The sequence below is a fragment of the Urocampus carinirostris genome, chromosome 18 (genome assembly GCF_059441175.1).
Source record: "Urocampus carinirostris isolate Australia breed hairy pipefish chromosome 18, RoL_Ucar_1.0, whole genome shotgun sequence".
Taxonomy (NCBI): domain Eukaryota; kingdom Metazoa; phylum Chordata; class Actinopteri; order Syngnathiformes; family Syngnathidae; genus Urocampus; species Urocampus carinirostris.
The window spans coordinates 1,542,351-1,570,000 of NC_142366.1; the positions used below are offsets into that span (position 1 = coordinate 1,542,351).

General features: G+C 40.5%; 1 protein-coding gene across 2 annotated transcripts; it reads left to right on the top strand.

Moving 5' to 3' along the window:
* Nucleotides 1–404: 404 nt before the first annotated feature.
* cops9 (COP9 signalosome subunit 9) lies at nucleotides 405–22,410 on the top strand. 2 transcript variants are annotated; one of them, XM_088322277.1, is made up of 3 exons: nucleotides 405–564; nucleotides 11,399–11,471; nucleotides 22,303–22,410. In XM_088322277.1, exons 1-3 carry the CDS (start codon nucleotides 502–504, stop codon nucleotides 22,338–22,340), a joined length of 174 nt encoding a protein of 57 aa, XP_088178403.1. In that variant the 5' UTR covers nucleotides 405–501; the 3' UTR covers nucleotides 22,341–22,410. The 2 variants fall into 2 exon arrangements, with proteins under 2 accessions (XP_088178403.1, XP_088178402.1); XM_088322276.1 differs by lacking the exon at nucleotides 22,303–22,410 and adding an exon at nucleotides 17,618–17,718.
* Nucleotides 22,411–27,650: the final 5,240 nt, after the last annotated feature.

Consider the following 27,650-nt stretch of genomic DNA (forward strand, 5'->3'; position numbering starts at 1 on the left):
CAAGCTTCCGAGTTCACCTTTGAAGCCCAAAACATTTTAGCGATACATGGTACCTCATCTGAATATCCTTATGTTCTTCAAAATAGAATATACATATTTTTTGCATATATTTTCTATTGTTGGAATTGAATTACTTAATACAACCTGTTTAGGGTAACCCCTGCCCACAGCCCGAAGATGGCACCCCCGCGGCCCTACTGAAGCTAAGCAGTGCAGATGGTAGACGGATGGATGAATTACTTAATAATGTAATGTTATTGATGAAAAAAGGTTGCCCAAGACACGCTAAAGGAAATGGTGCAACTACGACTGTAGTTGTTTAGCGGTCCAAACAACCAACCAAATTTAAAATAAAAAAAAGGGATAGCTAGGAACGTTCGAGAGTTAAAGGATATAAAGCCGAACATATTTCAGCGACGGAAGCAGTTTGTCTTGCTCCTGGCAGCTTGCACAATGAGAACCAACTCTCAATAAACCAAAAAATAAAATAAAAACCATAAAATGAAACCAGCCGTGGACGAGATGTTTCCTGAAGGTGCTGGACCGTATGTGGATCTAGACGAGGTTTGTCAACCCGGTTTTCCTTTTAAAATTACGCAAGTTAGCATGCTACCCCACCCTTTTTGCTGTTTTGGATATCTAGTGTCGAATACAAATATAATAATTTTGTATCCACACACAAATACATCCATCCATTATCTGCACTGCTATCTTCGGGCAGTGGGCAGGGGACACCCTGAACTGGTTGCCAGCCAATCGCAGGGAACACAGGGACAGACAACTCGCTCGCTAATTCACACCTAGGGACAATTTTGACCGGCCAATTAACCTGACATGCATGGTTTTGGAATGTGGGAGGGAACCGGAGTGCCCGGAGGAAACCCACGCAAGCACGGAGAGAACATACAAACTCCGCACAGAAAGTCCGGTAGATGGATTTGAATCCATGACCTCAGAATTGTGCCGCACACGCGCTAACCACTGCTCCGTTGTGCTGCCCACACAAATACATATATATATATATATATATATATATATATATATATAGTGTATATACGTGTGTGTATATATATATATATATATATATATATATAATAATAAATAATAATAATTTCCTTGTATTGTCATTCTGTGTAACAATGTACACAGAACGAAATGTCGATTGCACCTGACCCGTTGTAGCGAGCCGATGCAGCCGCAGCCAACAGAGGGCGCCGCCGACCACTTTTTAAGTCTTAGGAATGACTCGGCCCGGGCGCGAACCACCGACCTCCCAGTCTCAAAGCGGGCGCCTTATATCTATATATATATAGTGTATATACGTGTGTGTATATATGTATATATATATATATATATATATAGTGTATATACGTGTGTGTATATATGTATATATATATATATATATATATATATATATATATATATATATATATAGTGTATATACGTGTGTGTATATATATATATATATATATATATATATATATATATATATATATATATATATATAGTGTATATACGTGTGTGTATATATATATATATATATATATATATATATATATATATATAGTGTATATACGTGTGTATATATATATATATATATATATATATATGTGTGTATATACGTGTGTGTATATACAGGGATCAGAATTTTCCGCTGTTTTTGAACCCCAAAGGCATTCCGACTTTTTCACTTTTTCTCTTGCGTAGCAAACAAATTCAAAATCCGACTGTCTCACTCTTTCCTTTATTGCTCTGGCGCACCCTGGCGGCCGTTAGAAAAATGCTTTATTCCTGGACCCTGGCTATTTCAGCTGAAAATGAAAATCTCCATTCTGATCCCTGTATATACGTGTGTGTATATATATATATATATATATACCGTATTTTCCGCACTATAAGGCGCACCGGGTTATAGGGCGCACCCCGAAAAAATAGTTTTTGGTCCTATTTTTGACATACATAAGACGCACCGAATTATAAGGCGCTACAATGGGAACGTCGACAAAACAGTCAGATAGTTCAGTCCAACTTATTACCCCCTTAACATTCCGAAAGCTTGCAAATACGTGTCGAGAACACGTGCGGATGCGGTGTCCGTACGATGTCACTCAAATGCATTGTTCCATCATTTGGAAGGTTAAAGTCTTGGGATTTAAGAAATACCAACCATTTCTTAGTATCTATTTTCTTTTTCGCTCGCAACTTTACTGTGCATATGACAATAAACACTTGGAATTGAGTTTAATTTAAAAATAGACACTCCATTCCATCCATTATCTGCACCACTTATCACAGAAACATCGAGTTCAGTCTGAAACAAGATACAGGGACAATATAAAACCCGGAGTAGCTCACCGAAGTCGTTGTGTTCATAATAATGTGCAGCCAATGTCCTCTTATATCCGTAAGGGTAGTAAATCCAGGAGAATAAAATATTTACAAATACAGAATAGAAAAAAATGCTTTCTCTATGCCGTCAGCCACGTGCTATACACATTCATCTTTTTCGGCCAATTGCAGGCTTTGTTTTGCCGTTTAAGCCAATGCCAGCCTGTAAATGATAAAAAGGATCCGCCCCTTGACCTCCGAATAACTTTAGCCAATAGTGATCGATTCAAATGATGATTGACACATTGGTTAGCCAATGAAACGCCGGTAAATAAATCCCAGCATACACCGCGTACTACTTGGCGTTCGGGGGAAAATCTAGTCGGCGGCTGCAAGTTAGTTGGAAAACTTTGCAATTTTAAAATTGATCCATAAATAAGGCGCACTGTATTATAAGGCGCATGGTCAGCTTTTGAAAAAAATTAAGACTGTTAAGTGCGCCTTATAGTGCGGAAAATACAGTATGTGTGTGTATATATATATATATATATATATATATATATATACCGTATTTTATATATTTGAATCGATCGCTATTGGCTAAAGTTATTTGGAGCCTCGGATAGGCTAGAGGGCCGAAACAAACCCTGCAATTGGCCGAAAAAGATGTGTCAATCATCAGTTAAATCGATCGTTATTGGCTGAAGTTATTCGGAGCCTCGGATAGGCTAGAGGGCCAAAACAAACCCTGCAATTGGCCGAAAAAGATGTGTCAATCATCAGTTAAATCGATTGCTTTTGGCTGAAGTTATTCGGAGCCTCGGATAGGCTAGAGGGCCAAAACAAACCCTGCAATTGGCCGAAAAAGATGTGTCAATCATCAGTTAAATCAATCACTATTGGCTGAAGTTATTCGGAGCCTCGAATAGGCTAGAGGGCCAAAACAAACCCTGCAATTGGCCGAAAAAGATGACTGAATAGCAAGCTTGCTAAACTACGCCATAAAGAAACATGTTTCATCAGTCTGTATTTGTAAATATTTTACTCTCCTGGATTTACTACACACACAGTTGTAAGAAGACCATGGTTGCGTATCATTATTGAACGTGAGAACTTAGGTGAGCTATGCGGCTTTATATTTTCCCGGTATCTTGTTTTAGAACGATCTTGATGTTGCTGTGATGAGTTGAGTGAATTAAACTCAATTCCAAGTGTTTATTGTCATATGCACAGTAAAGTTGCGAGCGAAAAAGAAAATAGAAACTAAGGAATGGTTGGCATTTCTTGAATCCCAAGACTTTAACCTTCCGAATGATATTTGAAACGATGCATTTGAGCGATATCGTACGGACACCGCACCCGCACGTGTCTACGACATGTATTTATTTGCTTCTTTGCAAGCTTTGGGAATGTTAAGGGGGTAATCAGTTTGACTGAATCATCTGACTGTTATGTCGACGTTCCCATTGTAGCGCCTTATAACCCGGTGCGCCTTATCTATGGAAGATATAAGGACCAAAAACTATTTTTTGGGGGTGCGCCCTATAACCCGGTGCGCCCTATAGTGCGGAAAATACTGTGACTGTGTGTGTGTGTGTGTGTGTGTATATATATATATATATATATATATATATTACGCACACGTGTATATGTAAAAATAATAATGCATTTTATTTAAAAGCGCCTTTCAAGCCACCCAAGGACACTGTACAGACAATGAGAAAATACAATGTAAAAAAAAAAAAAATTGTATGTGTTGTAGGCAGTCCTGAACAGGTGTGTTTTTAGACGGGACTTAAAAGTGGAGAGAGGTGTGCAGTCTTGGAGGTCCGGAGGTAGATTGTTCCAAAGCTTTGGAGCAGCGCGACTGTAGGCTCTGGCTCCCATGGTGCTCAGGTGGGCAGGGGGCACTGACAGTCGGAGGGAGACGAGGATATGAGGGAGCGAGTGGGGACGTGCACCCTGAGAAGGTCGGACAGGTAAGGAGGGGCCAGGTTGTGAATGGCCATATATGTATATAGGATCAGTTTGTAGCTGATGCGATGTTGAACAGGAAGCCAGTGTAGCTGTTGGAGAACGAGGGTGATGTGCTGCTGGGAAGATGTTTTTAGAAGGTCGGACAGGTAAGGAGGGGCCAGGTTGTGAATGGCCATATATGTATATAGGATCAGTTTGTAGCTGATGCGATGTTGAACAGGAAGCCAGTGTAGCTGTTGGAGAACGAGGGTGATGTGCTGCTGGGAAGATGTTTTTGTGATGATGCGAGCAGAGGCGTTTTGAACCAGCTGAATTTTATGGAGGGACTTTTGAGGAAGGCCGAAGAGGAGAGCATTGCACTAGTCAAGGCGGGATGTGACAAGACTGTGGACGAGAATAGCAGTGGTGCGGGGGGTGACGGATGGGCGGAGTCTGGTAAGATTGCGGATGTGGAAATAAGCAGTGCAGGTGGTGGTGTTGATATGTGAGTGGAAGGTAAGCATGCTATCCAGGATGACACCCAGACTCTTGACCTGGGGGGAGGGGGACACTAAGGAGCTGTCGATGTTGAGAGAATTTGTTTACTTTGGATGAAGTGGTTTTGGTGCCAAGAAGGAGGATTTCTGTTTTATTGACATTTAGTTTAAGAAAGTTTGTTGTGAACCATGTTTTGAGTTCGGAAAGGCAAGAGGTGAGGGAGGGAGGTGGGAGTATGGAGTTTGGTTTGCAGGAGAGGTAGAGTTGGGTGTCATCAGCAAAGCAGTGAAAGTGGATATTAAATTTGCGGAGGATATGACCAAGAGGCAAGAGGTAGACGATGAAGAGAAGAGGACCTAAGACAGATCCCTGGGGTACACCTGTGGTGACTAAAGAGGGCTTTGAGGTGAAGGATTTCAGCTGGACAAACTGAGTGCGGCCAGTGAGGTAGGAGTGGATCCAACTGAGGGGAGTGTGGGTGAGACCAATGGAGGAGAGTCTATTGAGGAGAATAGGGTGAGAGATTGTGTCGAAGGCGGCGCTCAAGTCTAGGAGGATGAGGATGGAGACTAAACCGGAGTCAGATGCTATGAGGAGATCATTTACAATACAGATTAGGGCAGTCTCTGTGCTGTGGCGGGGGCGGAAACCAGACTGAACGGGTTCATAGAGAGAGTGGAGGGACAGGTGGTAGTGGAGTTGAGCAGCAACAGTTTTTTCAAGGATTTTCGAAATAAATGGAAGGTTGGAGATGGGGCGGAGGTTGTCAAAGTTGTTGGGGTCAGCACCATGTTTTTTCAGTGTAGGGGTAACAGCAGCGGTTTTGAAAAGTGATGGGACAATACCAGAAGAGAGTGAGGAGTGGATAATGGCAGATATGAGAGGAAGCAGGGAAGGGAGGCATGATTTAACAAGGGATGAAGGGAGGGGATCGAGCTGGCAAGTGGTGGGCTTGGATTTGAGTATGATGTTGGATAATTCAGCAGTCGTGGGTGGAGCAAAACTGGAGAAGAAGTGACGAGGAGGAAATTCAGATGGGGAGGGAGCAGACAGGTTTTGATGGAGTTGGTGATGAATCTTAAGGATTTTATGATTGAAGTACTCAATTATGGAGTTGCAGGTTGTTGTGGAGTACAGGTGGAGGGGGAGAGAATTTGGTGGCTGGGGGATTTTGTTCATGACAGAGAAGAGAGTTCTTGAATTTCCTTCGTTGGAAAGGATGAGGCCGGTGTAGTAACTGGATTTGGTCTGTGCAATTTGGTCCTTGTATTTAGCAATATGGGTAATGTACATATCCTTATGGATGGTGAGGCCGGTTTTCTTATAGAGTCGCTCAAGTTGGCGTTTTTTTTATTTCATTGACCTAAGAGCGGGTGTAAACCAGGGGGCAGTCCTGGTCTTCAGGGGGGCAAGAGAATTTAGAATATTTGTGAGGCAGGCATTGTAGTGAGCGGTGAGGTCATCCGGGTTTGAAAGAGCGTCTTGGGGCCGGAAACGGTCTATAATAGAGCAGAGCATGTCAATGTTGGTATTTTCTGGTATTACGAAAAGAAATGAGACGGGAGGTTTTGACAGTAGAGAGACAGAGTACGGTGTTAAAAGTGAGGAGGACATGATCAGATTCAGGAAAAACATCAGCAGTGGGCTTGGAGGGGGAGAGGCCAGAGCAGCAAACCAAGTCCAATGTGTGGCCTTTAATGTGGGTGGGGTAGTCAATAAGACTGTGTATCCCGAGGCTCTCCAGGCAGGATGTGAAGTCTCTGGTGAGTGGCAGGTTGGGGTTGTCCATGTGAATATTGAAATCTCCCAATAAAATTAAATTTGGAGAGAGAGTGGATAAGTGTGTAATAAAGCTGGAGAATTAATTGATAAAATCACTATGTGGCTTCGGAGGGCGATAAATTGTAGCAATGATGGTTGGCGAGGGTCCAGGGAGCTTAAACACCAGGCATTCAAAAGAGCTTGATGCAGGGACGGAGACAGGCAAGACTTTCCACTTCTTGCGGTGAATTACCGCGAGGCCTCGTCCACGGCCACTGCCACGGGTACGGCAGATGTAAACAAAGCCGGGAGGAGTGGAGTCATTCAGAGCAGCGAGAGTCGTTTGTTTGTTGCCAGGTTTCTGTTAAAATGAGGAAATCAAGTTTGCGTCTTGGATGAGTGGCCCTTGTTCCTGAGTGAGCGGATGTTCAGTAATCCAAGGTTGACGGCGGAGGTGTCATGTTTGACGGCGGCAGTGCTGTTAGCCGACCTAGCCAGGGTTTTTATACTCGACGTGTCTGCGCGACCCGCGGTGAATGTAGCGGCGTCGAGGCAGGCGAGCGATGTCAGGATGATGGTGCAGCTCCGGTGGCGGAGGCTCCAGTGCAATCCACCGGATCCGGAGAAGATCCACGACAGAATAGTGGAGCAATCCTGTCGCTGGATGATGGCAGAACGTCAGGAGTATCAGGAATAATCCAAAGGCGGCGAGGTTTTGGCACGCCATGACGAGGGAGAGAGGCCGGTGCGGTGACAGCTGGTAAGTTTAAGCTACCGGCATTAGCCCGTGGACTAAGTTACGATTGGGGTTTGATTGATCAGGTGAAACGATGGCTCAGGTTACATCAACCGCAGTACCCACAGTCCAAAACAGAAGGGCAAAAGAAAGATCAGAAAGAATAGCTGAGCTTCGAAAAGTTTGGAAAAGTTTGGAGTGAGAAGCGGCGACATACACGCCAGCGTCCTCTCACAACACGTCACTTTACTCCTCTCCTTCTCCTTCTCTGGCTCTTTCCTCTGATTCCCTTAGTGGCCACAGTGCAGGTATATGCATATACACACACACACACACACGTGTATATATATATATATATATATATATATATACGTGTGTGTGTGTGTATATATTTCTATTTCATACCTGTCAAACTACGGTTTTGCCGTACAAAGATGGTTCATTATGCATTTTTAGACATGTACGACGTACAAGAAAATCCATACGGGAAAAACGCAAATTTGTCAATTATAGGTACCATCCAGTATACACCGACTATCACGAAACAACAAATCAATCAAGTCAAACGAGTTCGCCGCGGAAGCCTCTATCTCGGTATCAATTTTTTACGTCGCAAACAAAGCGATGTAGTGAAAGGAAGACCTTCTCTTTTAAGAGAACCGGCTTTTTCGGCTCAACTCATTAAAGAGAGCTCTCAAACAGCTCACTTGCTCTGATGCATTATATTCCGAATTATTATGTTGTATGAAGAAGTTAAGAAAAAAAGGAAGTATAAAATGAAAAAATGAAAAAAGACAGGTTTGTGGTCATCCCATTAATCCAGGGATGTCAAACTCAATTGCACAAGGGGCCAAAATTCAAAACACACTTAAGGTCACGGGCCAACCAGGATAAACATTTATTGAACACACTTAAACTGAATGTTTTTGGAACATAAATAAGAATAAAAACAGACAAGAATATTAAATTTAAACCTTAAATCACTTATACAATATTTATTATTTTGCTGTAAATAAAAATATCTTGTTAAATTATGCAACTTAGAACTTAACATTAAAATAACATTGAAATTCCTTTGCCCCTATATAAATGTATTTATTAAAAAAAACTTAAATATCCCAAAATATTTTGCTCTCCTTAATATATCTCCTGTCAAAAGTAGAAATATGAAAATGCTACACAAATTATTTTGTAAAAAACGTCACAACATTCTGAGAACAGGGAGCCTGATGTGCTTACCTTTGGCGCAGACAGAGTAGGGCGAGAAATGGGAGGGAGTGCTTGCACTTTTTGCATAGCTCTCCCCTCCCTCCCACTCACCCAATCAAATAACATTAAGTTCTCTTCCGGTGTTTTGGCGTATTTACAATTTGTTCCGTGGATTCATCAAAAAGTATCTGAACACTGAACACAGATCATACTGGACTGTCTCAGAAAATTAGAATATTGTGATAAAGTTCTTTATTTTCTGTAATGCAATGAAAAAAACAAAAATGTCATACATTCTGGATTCATTACACATCAACTGAACTATTTCAAGCCTTTTATTATTTTAATATTGCTGAATTTGGCTTACAGCTTAAGAAAACTCAAAAATCCTATCTCAAAATATTAGAATATCATGAAAAAGTATACAAGTAGGCTATTCAACTAATCACCTGAATCATCTAATTAACTCGAAACAGCTTGCGAGGGTTTCCTGAGCCTTAAAAACACTCAGCTTGGTTCAGTAAACCAAATCACTGCTGATCTGACTGCTGTCCAGAGGACCATCATTGATACCCTCCATCAGGAGGGTAAGACACAAAAAGAAATTTCTCAAAGAGCAGGCTGTTCACAGAGTGCAGTTTCAAAGCATATCCACAAAAAGTCTGTTGGAAGGGAAAAATGTGGCCGGAAACGCTGCACAACCAAGAGAGATGACCGCAGCCTTAACAAAATTGTGAAGAAGAGCCGCTTCCAGAATTTGAGGGAGCTTCAAAGACAGTGGGCTGAAGCTGGAGTCCAGGTATCAAAAGCCACAGTTCACAGACGTGTCCGGGAAATGGGCTACAATAGCCGTATTCCCATGGTCAAGCCACTTCTGAACTCAAGACAACGGAAGAAGCGTCTGACTTGGGCTATGGAGAAGAAGCACTGGACAGTTGCAGAGTGGTCCAAAGTCCTCTTTTCAGACGAAAGCAAGTTTTGCATTTCATTTGGAAGTCAAGGCGCCAGAGTCTGGAGAAAGGCTGGAGAAGAGCAAAATCCAAGTTGCTTGAAATCCAGTGTGAAGTTCCCACAGTCAGCAATGGTTTGGGGAGCCATGTCAGCTGCTGGTGTTGGTCCACTGTGTTTCATCAAGTCCAGAGTAAATGCAACTGTGTACCAAGAGATTTTAGAGCACTACATGCTTCCATCTGCTGAAAAGCTCTATGGAGATGAGTATTTCATTTTCCAGCATGATCTGGCACCTGCCCACAGTGCCAAAACCACCAGTAACTGGTGCACTGACCATGGCATCACTGTCCTTGATTGGCCTGCTAATTCCCCTGACCTGAACCCCATCGAGAATTTGTGGGGTACAGTTAAGAAGAAGATGAAAGACACCAGACCTACAAATGCAAATGAGCTGAAGGCCGCTATCGAAGCATCCTGGGCATCAATAACACCTCAGCAATGCCACAGGCTGATTGCCTCCATGCCACGCCCGATTGATGCAGTAATCCGTGCAAAAGGATTCCCAACCAAGTACTGAGTGCATCAATGGACATTTTCAAATGTTTGATTTAGTTTTGCTGTTATAAAATTATTTTTTTTACTTGGTCTGAGGAAGTATTCTAATATTTTGAGATAGGATTTTTGAGTTTTTTTCAGCTGTAAGCCAAAATCAGCAATATTCAAATAATAAAAGGCTTGAAATAGTTCAGTTGATGTGTAATGAATCCAGAATGTATGACATTTTTGTTTTTTTAATTGCATTACAGAAGATAAAGAACTTTATGACAATATTCTAATTTTCTGAGACAGTCCAGTATAGTGAGCTTTTATATAAAGGGTTCTTTAGCGTTGTACAGCTTAAACGAGTTTTTTTTTGTGTGACACCTTGACTGTAAATTGTAGTGAAAACGTGCCCTATATAGTCTGTAAATTACTGCTCTGTAATTCAGCACTGGTTTGGCTTTGCATGTATCTGAACAGGATCAATGGTTAAGTTTTGAACGAGATGGTTAAAATTTGCATGCAATATTTGTCTCTGAGCCATAGGTACACATGGAAAGAGCCATATCTGGCTGGCGAGCCATAAGTTCCCGACCCCTGGTACATAGTACAAAATACGTCAAATATTAGGAATAGGTACAGTGATTAAAACGTCAGAATACGATGTCCAGGGATGAGACGCCGTTGTCAATATTGACGGGCAATTAATAACAATAATGTAAAATGGTCTTGCGGGACGGAAATAATTACACGGCGGGCCGGATGTGGCCCGCGGGCTGGGAGTTTGACACATGTGCTTTAATCAGTATATTACCAACAATAATTTAATGCAAGGAATGAATTCATAATTTGAATAAGAAAATGTATTATTCTACTTAGGCAGCACGGCGGGGCAGTGGTTAGCGCTTGTGCGGCACAGTTCATGTCATGGGAACCTGTCGTGGGTTCAAATCCAGCTCCAGACTTCCTGTGCGGAGTTTGTATGTTCTCCCCGTGCTTGCGTGGGTTTCCTCCGGGCACTCCGGTTTCCTCCCACGTTCCAAAAACATGCATTTCAGGTGAATTGGCCGGTCCAAAATTGTCCCTAGGTGTGAGTGAGCGAATGAGTTGTCTGTCCCTGTGTGCCCTGCGATTGGCTGGCAACCAGTTCAGGGTGTCCCCTGCCCACTGCCCGTAGATGGCTGGGATGGGCTCCAGCCCCCCCGCGACCCTAATGAGGATAAGCGGTACGGCTAATGAGATGAGATGAGATGAGATGAGATGTGTGTGTGTGTGTGTGTGTGTGTGTGTGTGTGTGTGTGTGTGTGTGTGTGTGTGTGTGTGTGTGTGTGTGTGTGTGTGTGTGTGTGTGTGTGTGTGTGTGTGTGTTAATGTAATGTAATTATGTGAATTTGTTGTTGCACTCTCGCTTGTTTACAGGCCGGAGGCAGCAGCGGCCTATTAATGGATCTTGCAGCCAATGAGAAGGCGGTTCACTTGGATTTCTTCAATGGTAAAAAGTATTTTCTAAAATTATTTTATTATATTTCTTTTTTAGATTGATTGAAATACTTTGTTTCATTTAATTATTCAATTTATTTAACAGATAAATAATACAAATATCTTCTTACTCATCTGACGTAATAAAATATGTTAATGCTTAAATTTAATCCTATATTTTTTGTTGACAATATCTCTGTACTGTTTGTAATTGCAACATTCATTGCAGCCTGGTCATCCTGAAAGGTTTCTTTAGATAGATAGATACTTTCTTTAGATAGATAGATACTACATATTCCCATTTCCAGCTCCATCCCTTCGCTGAGAAAAATACAATAATAAAGCAAAAGAAATACAATATACAAATACCCAATGTGACGTGCTAATACCCACTGTAGCGTGTTGTATAGAATATTTAAATAGTGCTACATAAAATACACACTGCACTAAAGTTACGGTAATATGCAATGTAGGGGGGGGTGGTTTAATGTGGGCCTTTACTCCGCCGGGTGGAATTAAAGAGCCTCATGGCATGAGGAAGAAAAGATCTCTTCAGTCTGTCCATTGTACAAGACAGTGACGGCAGTCTGTCGCTGAAGCTGCTCTTCTGTCTGGATATAATGCTGTGTAGTGGATGTGATGAATTGTCCATGATTGACCGCAGCTTTTTCAGTGCCCGTCTCTCAGCTACTGTTGTCGGGCTGTCCAGCTCTGTGCCCACAGTTTATTGAGACGAGAGGCATCCTTCTTCTTGACGCTGCCTCCCCAACACGCTGCCGCATGGAAGAGGGCGCTTGCCACAACTGTCTCATAAAATATTTTCAGGAGCTTTTTGCAGATGTTGAAGGACGCCAGCCTTCTGAGGAAATAAAGTCGGCCTTGACCTTTCCTACATAGAGCTTCTGTGTTGGCAGTCCAGTCCAGTTCTTTGTCCAGTTGCACACCCAGGTATTTGTAGGTCTGTACAAATTCTACACCTTCTCCTTTGATGGTTACAGGAACCGGGTGAGTTTTAGTTCTCCTGAAGTCCACCACCATCTCCCTGGTGTTCAGGTGCAGGTCATTTGCGTCGCTCCATTGGACAAAGTCCTGAATCAGTTTCCCGTACTCCTCCTCCTGCCCACTTCTGATACATCCCATGATCGCAGTGTCATCAGCAATAAACAATAACAGCAATGGCGTGTCCAAACTCTCTGGGCAAGTAATAGGGACGCAGACTTACGGCCAAAAGTTCAACATCACGGCAGGAGATAGAAATCTTTGTGTTTACATGCACTCCACCTGGTGTTCACGTTGATGGCAAGTCCGCCTCCTTTGCGCTTCCCGCAGGGTTTTGTGTCTCTGTCCGCTCTAACAGCACAGAAGCCAGTTAGCTCGACGTTAGCGTCCGGGATGCTAGATGTGAGCCACGTTTCCGTAAAGCAAAGCAAGCTGCACTGTATGCTTTGATGTCTTTCACAAGCACGATTGAGTTTTTCTTTGCCCTCATGGTGGTTTCAGATCAGGAGATGGTGTAATAATAGTCTGAAATAATAGTGTGCAATAACCTGTGCAGCCCTTTGTGACTCTTTCTGATTAAGGGCTACACAAATAAAAATGACTTGACTTGACTTAAAAATGGTAATTAAGAAATATGTGCTGTCTTTGTTTTAATCCATACTTAGTTATATTTTTCAAAAGAGTAAAATACTGTATTCTGAAAATGACTTAACTTAATAATAATTATATTATCATTAACAATATATCAACAATATAATATAAAAAACACAATCAATCAAATCTTATAATACAAGTAACAATAATGTTTGATTCATATTATTATTATTATTATTATAATATTTTTAAAAAGTTTCTAATGATATTTAAATCAGTCAATAAATATCCTTACACGTTTTGGGTGTTTATTTTGAGAAAGTAATGTACGCTCCCAAAGCATAATTTCCATAAGCATTTTATCCAGAAAATGACTTACCTCCCTTGATATAATTTGATAATAAATGAATAAATAATGAATCGATATAAATTGACAATAAGAATTAAGGTTGATTTTTTTTTTTTTCTAAATTACCATGGTAAATAAAATTGTCAACAAATCAGTCCATATATTTCTTGATATTGTTTGAGCATGCATGTATTGAGTACCATAATTTATACAAATCTAAAGTGTTATTATAAATACAATTTTAAAGGTTTGCGAATGCATTCTATTATGAAAATGACTTGGCTTTTCTCTCTCCAAATATACCGTATTTTCCGCACTATAGGGCGCACCGGATTATAAGGCGCTACAATGGGAACGTCGACAAAACAGTCAGATAGTTCAGTCAAATTTATTACCCCCTTAACATTCCGAAAGCTTGCAAAGAAGCAAATACGTGTCTCAGACATGTACGGAAACAGTGTCTGTACGATGTCAACAATCACTCAAATACATCGTTCCAAATATCATTCGGAAGGTTAAAGTCTTGGGATTCAAGAAATGCCAACCATTCCTTAGTTTCTATTTTCTTTTTCGCTCGCAACTTTACTGTGCATATGACAATAAACAATTGGAATTGAGTTTAATTTTAAAAAAGACCCATCACAGAAACATCTAGATCACTCTGAAACAAGATACTGGGAAAATATATAGCCGGAGCAGCTCACCGAAGTCGTTGCGTTCAATAATAATGTGCAACCATGGTCCTCTTATATCCGTGAGTGTAGTAAATCCAGGAGAGTAAAATATTTACAAATACAGAATGGTAAAACATGTTTCCTCTATGCCGTAGTCAACCAAACATGCTATTCACATTCATCTTTTTCGGCCAATTGCAGGCTTTGTTTTGCCCCTTTAACCTATGCGAGCCTGTAAATGATATAAAGGATCCGCCCCCTTTACCTCCGAATAACTTTAGCCAATAGTGATCGATTCAAATGATGATTGACACATTGGCTGGGAAATGAAACGCCGGCATATGTATCCCAGCATACACCGCGGACCACATCGCCTACGAGGAAAAATCTAGTTGGCAGCTGCTTGCCTTTGTTGCGAGACCTTGCGACTTAATATTGATCCATATATAAGGCGCACTGTATTATAAGGCGCATGGTCAGTTTTTGAAAAAAAAATGAAGGCTTTTAGGTGCGCCTTATAGTGCGGAAAATACGGTAATTAAATAATGCATGATTGAAAAATGGATACCTTGATAAAGTTATAATAATATAACTAACTCCTGCGACCCTAGTGAGGATAAGCGGCACAGAAAATGGATGGATGAATGGATGGATAGATAATGTAAAATAATTTTGAAAAGATGATTACATTTGTCAAAAAAATCCAGATACAAAAATGTGTCACAAAATGTTTGAGCATGTTTGTATTCAGTTATTTATACTAATTAAAATGCATTACTTTTAGCATAATGAAAAAAGATGTATTTGCATTTTATTCTGCAATGACTCTGCTTTTCTAAATATAAGAGTTAAGTAAAAATGAATAATAAATGCATATATATATATAATGCATGCATAAAAATGGGAAAATAATTTCAAAAATAATTAAATTTGTCAACAAATAATTCCCAAAATTGTTTGAGCATACATGTATTATATAATAATTACATAATACATGTATTTAAATTATACAATAATTCAAATTTATTATTTTTAATATTCTAAAAAAAAAGTTGTGTCTGAATTTTTTGGTAGCGACAGTGAATGATAGAAGATGCAAATTTCATTTTTAAAGAACAATTTGAGTATAAAGTAAAGATATCCGAGAAAGAAAAAAAAACTCGCACTAACGTTTTTTTTTTCTTTCATATTTTCAAATATTTTTACATCACATTATAGCTACATTTGACCTTTTTTTTAATTGTCTCTTAGAGCATTAAATTAGCTTTTTAGTGATAGCGGCGAAAAATATATAATATATGTACAGTAATCCCTCGGTTATTGCGGTTAATGGGGACCAAAACCACCCGCAAAAAGTGAAAATCCGCGAAGTAGCGACACCCCTTCAAAAATGCTTTAAAAAAAAAACAATTTTTTTATTTTTATTTTTTAATTATTTTATTTTATTATTATTATTTTTAGACCCGGTTAATGGGGACCAAAACCACCTGCAAAAAGTGAAAATCCGCAAAGTAGCGACGCCTTTCCAAAAAATATATATACTAATATTATTATTATTATTATTTTTATTATTTCATTATTATTATTTTTTTAGACCTGGTTAATGGGGACCAAAACCACCTGCGAAAAGTTATAATCTGCAAAGTAGCGACGACCCTTCAAAAATGCTTAAAAAAAAAATATATATATATACTATTATTATTGGGCAGCACGGCGGCGCAGTGGTTAGCGCTTGTGCGGCACAGTTCATGTCATGGGAACCTGTCATGGGTTCAAATCCAGCTCCAGACTTCCTGTGCGGAGTTTGTATGTTCTCCCCGTGCTTGCGTGGGTTTCCTCCGGGCACTCCGGTTTCCTCCCACATTCCAAAAACATGCATGTCAGGTGAATTGGCCGGTCCAAATTGTCCCTAGGTGTGATTGAGCGAGTGAGTTGTCTGTCCCCGTGTGCCCTGCGATTGGCCGGCAACCAGTTCAGGGTGTCCCCTGCCCACTGCCCGATGATTGCTGGGATGGGCTCCAGCACCCCTGCGACCCTACTGAGGATAAGCGGTGTAGCTAATGAGATGAGATGAGACTATTATTATTATTATTTTTTTTTTAATTATTTCATTATTATTATTTTAGACCCGGTTAATGGGGACCAAAACCACCTGCGAAAAGTTAAAATCCGCAAAGTAGCGACGCCCCTTCAAAAATGCTTAAAAAAGAAAAAGCCTTTTATTTTTTTTTAAATTGATTTATTTTATTTATTTATTTTTTTTTAGACCCGCGAAGCTCTGAACCCGCGAACGTGGAACCGCGAAGTAGCGAGGTACCACTGTATATATGTGTCTTAGGCACTGAATGATTTCAAAAGCATTACAATGAGCCATGAAGTAAAAATACTGCTGACGGTGACACAAGCCCGACATTTTGTTGTTGCTGAAAACTTCCAGATAGCAAGCAAAAAAAATGCTGCAAATACCCCCAAACCCTTAACATATTTTGTTTCCTGCAGAGTCTGGCTGCTAACTCTGGACTATTTTTTTTTTCTTTGGTGGGGTGGACGCTGATTGTTAAAAAAAGAGGCAATAAAGATACTTTAATGGCGGAAACACAGCTCGACATTTCACCACTCGGGGCCTTTGAACGCACCACATATGGCCTTAGTTACCGCCGCGTTGTAAGTGGGAGATGTGGAAATGCGCGGAGCTCAATGTGTTTAGCCAAATGTCGGATATACACAATTTCTGATGTATTTGGCTTTGATCATTTTTCCAACCAACATACAGTAGACCCCCAGCATACGGCATGAATATCTGACTTTCTGTGATGATAAATACAGGAGTAGAAATATAGTCAAGTCATGTTTATTTGTATTGCCCTTTATCACAAAGAGTCTCAAAGGGGCGCACAGATCACAGATTATTGCAAACATAGACTATTATGACACCATCCCCTGATCTAAAACTTACACGAGGGCAAACAATACACAGATATTATCAACATAAAATATAGGTTATTCAGATGCTATAGAATATAAGTGTGTTTTAAGTTTAGATTTAAACATTTTCCCTGAGGTTGCAGATCGAATCTCAGGGGGAAGAGCATTCCACAGCACCGGGTCCCGAATGGAGAACGTTCTCGAACCTGCGAATCTCTTCTTGGCTCTTGGGATCACTAGTAGACCAATTCAAGTCATGTTTATTTGTATAGCCCTTAATCACAAAGAATCTCAAAGGCCTGCACAGATTATTGCAAACCACAGACTATTAATACACCATCCCCTGATCTAAAACCTACATGAGGGCAAGGAAAAACTCAAAAACCTCAACATGAGGAAAATGAAGAAACCTTGAGAAGGGACCGCACATGAGGTAATCCCCCTTCCAGGATGACCAGGCTGCAATGGATGTTGGCCAGGCTCCAATGGATGTTGCGATAACAGATAATACACAGATATTGTCAACATAAAACATAGGTTATTCATATGCTATAGAATAGAAGTGTGTTTTAAGCATAGATTTAAACAGTTCCACTGAGGTTGCATATCGAATCTCAGGGGGACGAGTATTCCACAGGACTGGGGCCCGAATGGAGAACCTCTCAACCTGTGGATCTCTTCTTGGCTCTTGGGATCACTAGTAGACCAGCACTTTCTGAGCGAAGACTTCGGACAGGAACATAGGGTGAAATTAAATCTGAAAGATATGAGGGAGCAAGTCCATGCGTAATTTTGTATACCACCAACAGAACCTTAAAATCACATCTTAAGCTAACAGGGAGCCAATGCAGGTTCGCTAAAATCGGGGTAATGTGATCAAACTTTCTTGTCTTAGTTAAAAGTCTCATTGCAGCATTTGTACCAGCTGAAGGCTCTTGATTTTGGACTTTGGAAGACCGGAGAGTAGTGCATTACAGTAATCCATTCTTTTATTTCAGTGAGGCAGGCCTCCAAATGTCCACAGTTTAGTGTGGCATATTCTTCCATCGGAAGATATAGTTGTGTGTCATCTGCGTTGCAATGGAAACTGATATTATACTTGCGAATAATATCACCTAATGGAAGCATGTAAATGCTGAAAAGAAGGGGGCTAAGTACTGAACCCTGTGGAACACCACAGGTAACACTAAAGGGCTCAGATGTCATTTCACCATATTGAACACAGTGCGTCCTATCTGAGAGGTAGGATCTGAACTATAAAAGGATGGTTCCTGAGAGACCAATCCATTTTTCCAGCCGGTCTAGTAAGATTTGGTGGTCCTCAGTGTCAAAGGCAGCACTCAGGTCCAGCAGCAGCAAGAGTGATGAAGCGCCAGAGTCCATTGCTGAAAGAAGATCATTGGTTACCTTAATCAGGCTTGTCTCAGTAGAGTGGTTAGCCCTGAATCCTGATTGCATATATTCAAAAAGATTGTTCTCAGATATAAAATCATTCGGCTGCTGTGCCACAACTTTTTCAAGTACTTTAGAAAAAAACTGTAGGTTTGACTCTATAGTTACAGGTCTGTAGTTCTATAGTTACATAAGCTTTCTGGATCAAGGTTGGGCTGTTTCAGTGTAGGCTTAATAACAGCGGACTTAAAAGCCACTGGAACTACACTTGAGGAGAGTGATATGTTTATAATATTTAGAACTGAAGGTCCCAGGACCCCAAAAAGACCTTTATTCAGCGAACCCGGAAGCGGGTCCAACAGGCAAGTAGTCGGTTTGGCCGTATTCACCACCTGTTTAAGATTTTCAAGTGACAGATCACTAAATTGGGAAAAAATTCCCTGGACAGCCACCATGTCGCGCATCTATGATTTTCAGACCTTTATATAATATGTGACATATTTACATGGTCTTTAGAAATCTCTTCCCATATGTGTTGAATCTTTTTAAAGAAGACCATAAAGTAGTGGGTTGAATGGGTAGAAGTATCTGGAATAATCTGTTGCCTCGTTAGCGATGCTACAGTGTCAAAAAGGATTTTGGGGTTATTCTTTTGTGCCGCAATCACCTTCGAAAAATAGGCCGATTTTGCAGAGGCAATGGCTGCTTTATACTTTAACAACCTGTCACACCAGGTTTGACGGAAAACCTCAAGCTTGGTAGCGCGCCATTTTCTTTCAGATTTCTTGCTGTCTTGTTTAAGCGATCTAGTTTCATTAGTAAACCCAAGGCGTGTGTCTTTTAGGTCCCGATTTGAGGCATCGGGGCGCTACGGGATCTAGGACACTAGTCAGGGTAGCATTAAACTCATTCATGAGTGTGTCAATAGAGCCTTTATATAAAGGAAACGACGCAACGACTCCTGAAAGAAGATCAGAGAGCTCAGAAACTATCCCAGTGCTTCTGCCCTAAATCCTTTAGTGTTTTTAATACAACATTTAGCCAGCACCTCAAATGTAACAAAATAATGATCAGAAATAATGGTATTACACGTAACACCGTCATGTTTGAGGTTGAAACTCCTCCAGTCAGAACCATGTCTAGTGTGTTTCCGTCTTTGAGTCGGCAAATCAATCAGTTGATTAAAACCAAATGTATCAATTAGAGACCGAAACGCAACAGTGAACTGAGTGGAGAGTTCATATGTTAAAGTCCCCCATAATTATTATTTCGTCTGCATGGGTTACTAGATCAGACAACAGTTCGGAGAATTCATCTAAGAAAACTGAGTATGGTCCTGGTGCGCGATAAATAGTTACTACATAAATTGACATTAAAGAGGACCGCATGACAAGAGCCTCAAACGTCTTATAATTAGTAGAAATTAGCGCAACACCGCCACCCTTCTTCAAAGAGCGTGCTACATGAAAGCTCACGTAGTCTTGAGGAGAAGCCTCATTTAACGGTAAAAACTCATCCGGTCTCAACCAATGTTCCCTCTAATTTTCTACGGGTCTGAGCGTTTACACAAAGTCGGAGAGCAACGCTTGAAACAACAGTGAGGAACCATAATCCCAAGTGTGGCAAGATAATTAATTATCAAACATGTCCAAAACTTGACATCAAGTTACATTTTGCTGAGTTTCCGGTAATGCAAAATTATTTTTCTCTTTTGAATGAATTGACTCATGTACTATTGCAAGGGTTGTACGGACTACAAACGTCGTTTGTTCTTACAATTCTTTCACAAGATATACATTTCTTTGTTGCATAATATTAACATTTTTGGGGGCTTCTTTAGCTGGTTGTAAGATACAGAACTGTACTTAATCACATTTTTTAGTGGAAGTACAATGTTGGCGACAAGATTCACTTGATATATTTGGAAATTATTCGAATGCAACACAAACTTTTTCTTCTTTTTTCTGTGTTTTTTTTTCTACTTTTTTTTAAAAATTCCTTTAAAAAAATCTCTGTTTATTTTTTACGAACTGTCACTTTTTTCTTTTTGCTCTCTATTTACTTTTTTCCTACATTTCTTTCTTTTCTTTTTTTCTGGCTTTTCACTACTTTTTCAATTTGGTATTTTTTTCTTTTTTGTTCTATTCCCCCATTCCTTTAAGTCATTTTGTGTATAATTTTACATAATATTTGGTCATGTTGGGATTAAAGGAGCAAAAACAACCTGAAGAGCCCTTTAGGACCCGAAAGAGCCGGTTCCTTTTAGTGAGTCGAGCAGAAGAAGCCGGTTCTCGACAAACTCTACTAACTTTACTCAACTTCGTTCTACTTCGACTCGACTTCAAAATACCGCATTTAGGACACAACGTATGGGGAACCCGTGTATTTTTACCTTCATGCACTGTAACTGACTTGAGTCGCTTCTTAATTAGTAATTTTGAGCCCTCATTTTTGTGGGCTGGCTAGATTTTCTTGTGCGCTGATAACGTGCGAGCAGTGCGCAATTGCGCATGCGCACAGCTTAGAGGGAACAATGGTCTTAACCAAGTTTCACACAGACCACCATTTTCAGAGCAAAGGCTCCGGACCGGAACATAGGGCAAAATTAAATCTGAAAGATATGAGGGAACAAGTCCATGCATGATTTTTTTATACGACCAACTGTATTAGTTTATCATGCGGATATTTAACCTATGCAGAACATACACAATTTCTGCTGCATTTGGCTTCATTCATTTTTCAAACATACAGTATGCCCCTGGGATCCCCGCCTTATGACATTTTCACTTTACAGTGTGGAGTAATAGACTTGTTTTGATATTAGAAATGGAATTTTAAAAATCCATGATTTTTATTAAAAATCGGTTTAAAACTTTGTTTCAATTTTCTGGGCTCAAACAATTATATACACCTTCTCTGCTTTCTTCTGCATCTTGCTAAGGAGTTTGACTCGCTCTTTCATCATGCCACATAAACGATGCATCTCTTGCTCTCTCTCTTGCTCTCAGTGGGTAAGCTTTTATCAAAATGCAATATTAAACGCGTTATTGCATATGTTCTGCCATGATTAAACTCGTTTAATGACGATGTAATCAACATCAAATTTCGAATGTATTTATTTAATCTCCTTCAAAGTCAGGTTTATCATCAGGCAAGCTACTGTATTGTCACATCCAAATTATATTTATTAAATAAGACTGCAATATTGAAATTAGCCACAGTTTGGCAAGCGGTTAAATCAAATTTTGGGACCAAGTCATGTCATGTTTATTTCTATAGCCCTTAATCACAAGAAGTCTCAAAAGGTTCGTAAAATACATAGGAAAACGCAATTAATGTGTGATGAAGTTGGCTTGCTGTTTTGTATTTCTGGTTGTTTATATTAAACTGAGTTATTGTATGTTGATTTGGAATTTATTTACCGTTACAGTGGTACCTTTTACTTACAAATGCACATAAAAAGTGTGTTTTCAAAAAATAAGACTGCATTTTGAAATTAGCCAAAGTTAGTCTAATTGGTAACAAAATGTCAGTATCCAACAAATCTTAATTTCGCACTCAATTTACATGTCCACGAAATCAAACTGCAGTACGTTATATCTGTAGTGTTGGCATGTAAATGTTAGTCTGTCTTGCGGATAACAAAGCTGTGGAAGCAGGGGACACACCAACTTTCGAGAAAAAAAGTTTTGTTGGTATCAGACTCCGCCCCCAAATGCAAGCCAGCTTGAACCTCTCGCTTCACCTTCCGCAAGCCCTTTTTTTTGGTTTTGTTTTATTTTTTCTTTGTAAAAGACCTGATAATGAAATTTGGGCTGAAAATACTTGAGTGGTCAATATTTGGCACATCCCACAAAACGTATAAATCCTAATGTCCTCGCCCTCTGTGTTTTTCTTGTCTCCGCCTCCAGAATTTGAGGACCTTTTTGATGACGAAGACCTGCTTTGACCCTCGCAAAAACGCATGAGCAACTTCCGAAATAATGAATTGTTTCAAATAAAAGTGGATTTCAAACGCAGTCCAAGTAACCAGGTGTCTTCCAGTACATTCCAGCTTTAGAGAAACAAGCTCTTCATCGCAGCTTTGTGGGCGCTGTTAACACCTGTTAACCTAACCGTAATTGCATACAAGATCAGCCGCTGACAGGACGTGAGACGTCAAGAAATGTCCAAGAAACGGCTGACTTCAATGCCGACTGCGACGCCTCCGTGTTAAATCACAGAAAATTGCCACCTTGTTGCCATGAAGATGAACCTTAATCCAAACAAACTGTATTCATTTAAAACTTGAGCATTCACTGAAGGGTCTATAAGCACCCAAAAAAGAAAATAAATTAACAAAATAATGGATCAGATGAAAAATAACATAAAAATGAACACCTACGAATGTCTACTTGCAAAGGTTTCAGGTTACAAAGTACCTATATAGGATATTATTGCCTCTAATTACAAAGTCAAAAATTCAGTACAGTACGCGCTATTTGCCGCTCCCAGAGTTTCCCGAACGTAAACATGCTTCAAATCTGCCTGGCAACCACTGCGCATGTGTTCTCCCAGCATGCTCTTCGTGTCACTGTCACAGTTCGGAGTTGACAGACGATGAGAAGGAGGGTTTTTGGCAACACACAGCCATCATTCAATCAGCCTAAAATTTGACATTTTACCAAAATTCCACGAGGTCTCATAATTTGTGGAAAGGAATCAAAACGTGTTGACAAGTTCGGGCTATCACTACGTCTTCCTCGTGCATTTCCGATGGATTGTCAAAAGCTGGCAAAATCATTGGATCAGTTTTTCACTGTACAAGCTAAATTGCTTGGTGTTACCAGGCCGATCGAGGATTGGATTGGGCTACTTGGAGTGTCAGGTGCTGCAGTACCCAATTTGGCCGCCGAGGGTATTAGAAACCCCACAAAAGCAGATATTTGTGGTTTTTGTTGGTACTTATTGGGGGTGCCTTAGCACAAAACCTAGCTTGACACTCAACCTAAAATACTACTGTGAACATTTTAACAAAAATCTTTTGGAGCTTACAAGTCGCATTCAAATACACACACACACAGATGGCTATTTACAAAGTAGTGTTATTTAGATATAACAGAGACCTCTTTTTTTATTTGGTTTAGTTATTGCTATTTTGCTCTTTTTTGGCAAATCACTCGCTGTGGGGAGGCCTCAAAAAATGGTAATCTCCTACTGGAGGACCAGGCTCAAATAGATTTTGCATTGGGTAACAAAACTTAGTGAACATTAATAAGAAAAGCATAGGTAATATGTGAAAATTAACAACGCCTCGAGCCTGTAAAATTGTCCAGAAAAAGTCCATGACAGCAACAACGCAGCTTCCCATCTCTGCCGACTGGTCAATGCACACATTGACATGCTCCAGGCCAGGGGCTGGTCCGCTGACTCATCTCGATTCCTCCACCCTCATATCACCAACAGCCAGGCAGCTGGAAGGACTGGAAAAGAAAATTATGAGGTGGGGATCAATCAAAAGCTATAGAAGTGTGTTCTAACTCTAGATTTAAAAACTTCCACTGATGTTGCACATCTTATCTCCGGAGTCAGAGCATTCCACAACACCTGGGCCCATATGGAGAACGCTCTCGAGCCTTCAGATTTCTTCTTAGCTCTTCTGCATTTTCCAAGCGAAGGTTCCGTGCAGGGATATCAAATGAGAGAGATAGGAGCGGTATAGTTCATGCAAACCTTTATATGTTAGTCGGAGAACCTTAAATTCACACATTTAGCCAGAGTTTCTCAGTAGAGTGATTGCTCTAAATGCCGGCTGGACAGATTCAAAGAGATTATTTTCAGATATAAAGTCGTTCAGCTGCTGTGCAGCAACCTTTTCAAGCAATTTTGCAAAATTTGGATTTGACACTGGCCGATAATGAGGCCTTCCGGGTCAAGGTAGGTTCCTTAAGCATGAGTTTAACGTCCGCAGACTTAAAGGCTAACGGAACAATACCCGCAGGGGTATGGGGGGTTGGATTTATTAATAATAGTTAAAACTGAAGGTCTAAGGATCCCAAACAGATCCTTCACCAGTGAGTCCGTAAACAGGTCAAGCTTGCAAGTAGTTAGGTTGGCCCTACTGACTATCTTTATATTACTATCAAGGGAGAGAAGAGAATCCCAAGCTTTTAAGTGTTATCTGTGTAAGATGGAGCCATACCATGACATCCTACACAAACGCAAATTGGAAAGTTGTCTTTTACAACGGGAAAAATGATCGATGAAAGGATTTGAAGCACTGAAAATTTCCAGGGGAAGTGTGAGTATATGAAATATGGTTTGCCTTGAGTGTTTAGTTATTTCTGTTTTGTAAAAGGAATCTTGCAAAACTTGACCTGATAACAGCGCTTCCCTGAGGCGTGTTCAGGAGAGTGATCAGACATGTAGTCTCTTGATAATCGCTTGCCGCGCACTGCTGAACGTTTTGTAATCGCTCACTGTGATTGCCTTACTGATCCAAAATGGCCGACGACAGTACAATGGATTTCGTTCTACAGCTTGCTTTGAGCGAGTTGGCTGATATGAGCGACAGTTCGCATATTGACACAGTTAAGGTTATCCTAAACGCAGTGGAAGGGTCATACCTGTCTTGCATTGTTCACAAACATTACCAGGCAATGTAAGACGATATATTACATCGCCAACAGCACTCGTCAGGGTGAGATCCTCCATCTTCTGCACTGTCGACGCCATGTTGGAAATCAAAGTAAGCGGTCTTTCTCCCGTGATTACTCGGGCACGCGAGCGCTCAATAATCACTGGCCGTTCAGAAGCTAGCGATAGCTCGCGATAGCAATCACTCACTCTCCTGAACACGCCTCAGGTCTTGCAGTAATGCGAAAGGAAGAAGCAATGAAATGAAATGAAAAATGAAATGATCTGCATTTATACTGGACTGTCTCAGAAAATTAGAATATTGTGATAAAGTTCTTTATTTTCTGTAATGCAATTAAAAAAACAAAAATGTCATACATTCTGGATTCATTACACATCAACTGAACTATTTCAAGCCTTTTATTATTTGAATATTGCTGATTTTGGCTTACAGCTGAAAAAAACTCAGTTGCATTTACTCTGGACTTGATGAAACACAGTGGACCAACACCAGCAGCTGACATGGCTCCCCAAACCATTGCTGACTGTGGGAACTTCACACTGGATTTCAAGCAACTTTGATTTTGCTCTTCTCCAGCCTTTCTCCAGACTCTGGCGCCTTGACTTCCAAATGAAATGCAAAACTTGCTTTCGTCTGAAAAGAGGACTTTGGACCACTCTGTCCAGTGCTTCTTCTTCATAGCCCAAGTCAGACGCTTCTTCCGTTGTCTTGAGTTCAGAAATGGCTTGACCATGGGAATACGGCTATTGTTCCCGGACACGTCTGTGAACTGTGGCTTTTGATACCTGGACTCCAGCTTCAGCCCACTGTCTTTGAAGCTCCCTCAAATTCTGGAAGCGGCTCTTCTTCACAATTTTGTTAAGGCTGCGGTCATCTCTCTTGGTTGTGCAGCGTTTCCGGCCACATTTTTCCCTTCCAACAGACTTTTTGTGGATATGCTTTGAAACTGCACTCTGTGAACAGCCTGCTCTTTGAGAAATTTATTTTTGTGTCTTACCCTCCATCAGGAGGGTATCAATGATGGTCCTCTGGACAGCAGTCAGATCAGCAGTCTTCCCCATACTTGTGATTTAGTTTACTGAACCAAGCTGAGTGTTTTTAAGGCTCAGGAAACCCTCGCAAGGTGTTTCGAGTTAATTAGATGATTCAGGTGATTAGTTGAATAGCCTACTTGTATACTTTTTCATGATATTCTAATATTTTGAGATAGGATTTTTGAGTTTTCTTAAGCTGTAAGCCAAATTCAGCAATATTAAAATAATAAAAGGCTTGAAATAGTTCAGTTGATGTGTAATGAATCCAGAATGTATGACATTTTTGTTTTTTTAAATGCATTACAGAAAATAAAGAACTTTATCACAATATTCTAATTTTCTGAGACAGTCCAGTATAGCGCTTTTCAAGTCGAGACTTCCCAAAGCTCTTTACAGTGTGCTTCACATTTCCCAATAGCGGCCGTGCAGCCTTGTAAGGTGCTAACCTGCTTATTGGGGGTATTAGGGGTTCAGTGTCTTACCCAAGGACACTTCGACATGTAACACGGAGGAGCCGAGATTCGAACTGCGATCTCTTGATCCCAAGATGAGCGCTCTACCTCCTGAGCCACTGCCGAGCCACTGTGTATTGCATCATCGCAAAAAATCGACGAAGAAGCAAGAATATAAACAAAAACAAAGCCCAATATTATACAAAATGATAATTGTAGAACATCTAGTCATGTTTATTTGTATAGCCCTTAATCACAAGGAGTCTCAAAGGGCTGCACAGAGCAAAGATTATTGCAAACCACAGACTATTATTACACCATCCCCTTATCCAAAACCTAAATGAGGGCAAGGAAAAACTCAAAGACCTCGACATGAGGAGAATGAAGAAACCTTGAGAAGGGACTGTACATGAGGTGATCCCCCTTCCAGGATGACGAGGCTGCAATGGATGTTGCAATAACAAATAATACACAGATATTGTCAACATTAAATATAGGTTATTCATATGCCATAGAATAGAAGTGTGTTTTAAGCTTAGATTTAAACATTTCCAAATCTCAGGGAAAAGCATTCCGCAGCAACGGGGCCCGAATGGAGAACGCTCTCAAACTTGCGGATCTCTTCTCGGCTCTTGGGATCTCTAGTAGACCAGCATTTTCAGAGCGAAGGTTCCGGACCGGGATATAGGGGGAAATTAAATCTGAAAGATATGAGGGAGCAAGTCCATGCATGATTTTGTATACTACCCGTGTTTGAAACACACAACATTCATTGCATGAATACGACATCGCTGATTTCCATCTGCCATCAGTATGTACCTGTATTTACTCACCTTCATTTATGCAATGTTTGCGTTACGTTGTCTGCTACAAGCCGCGTCAACTCCTCTTTCGAAACGAAAGGATTTTTTTTGTTTGTTTTTTTCAAATCAAATGTTTGCCTTAATCCGATTTCGAAATCTTCAGTCGGTTTGGGAATTTCGGTCCATTTAGCAATTTGCATACTCGGCAGCCGATCAGAAGCCCGCGTCGAATAACTTCGTGCTTCCGGACTTTCCAGTGCGTTATAAAGTCGTGCATTTGCATATCATTTTCCATAGTAGACGCACAGAGAACACAGAAAAATGGAATTTTTT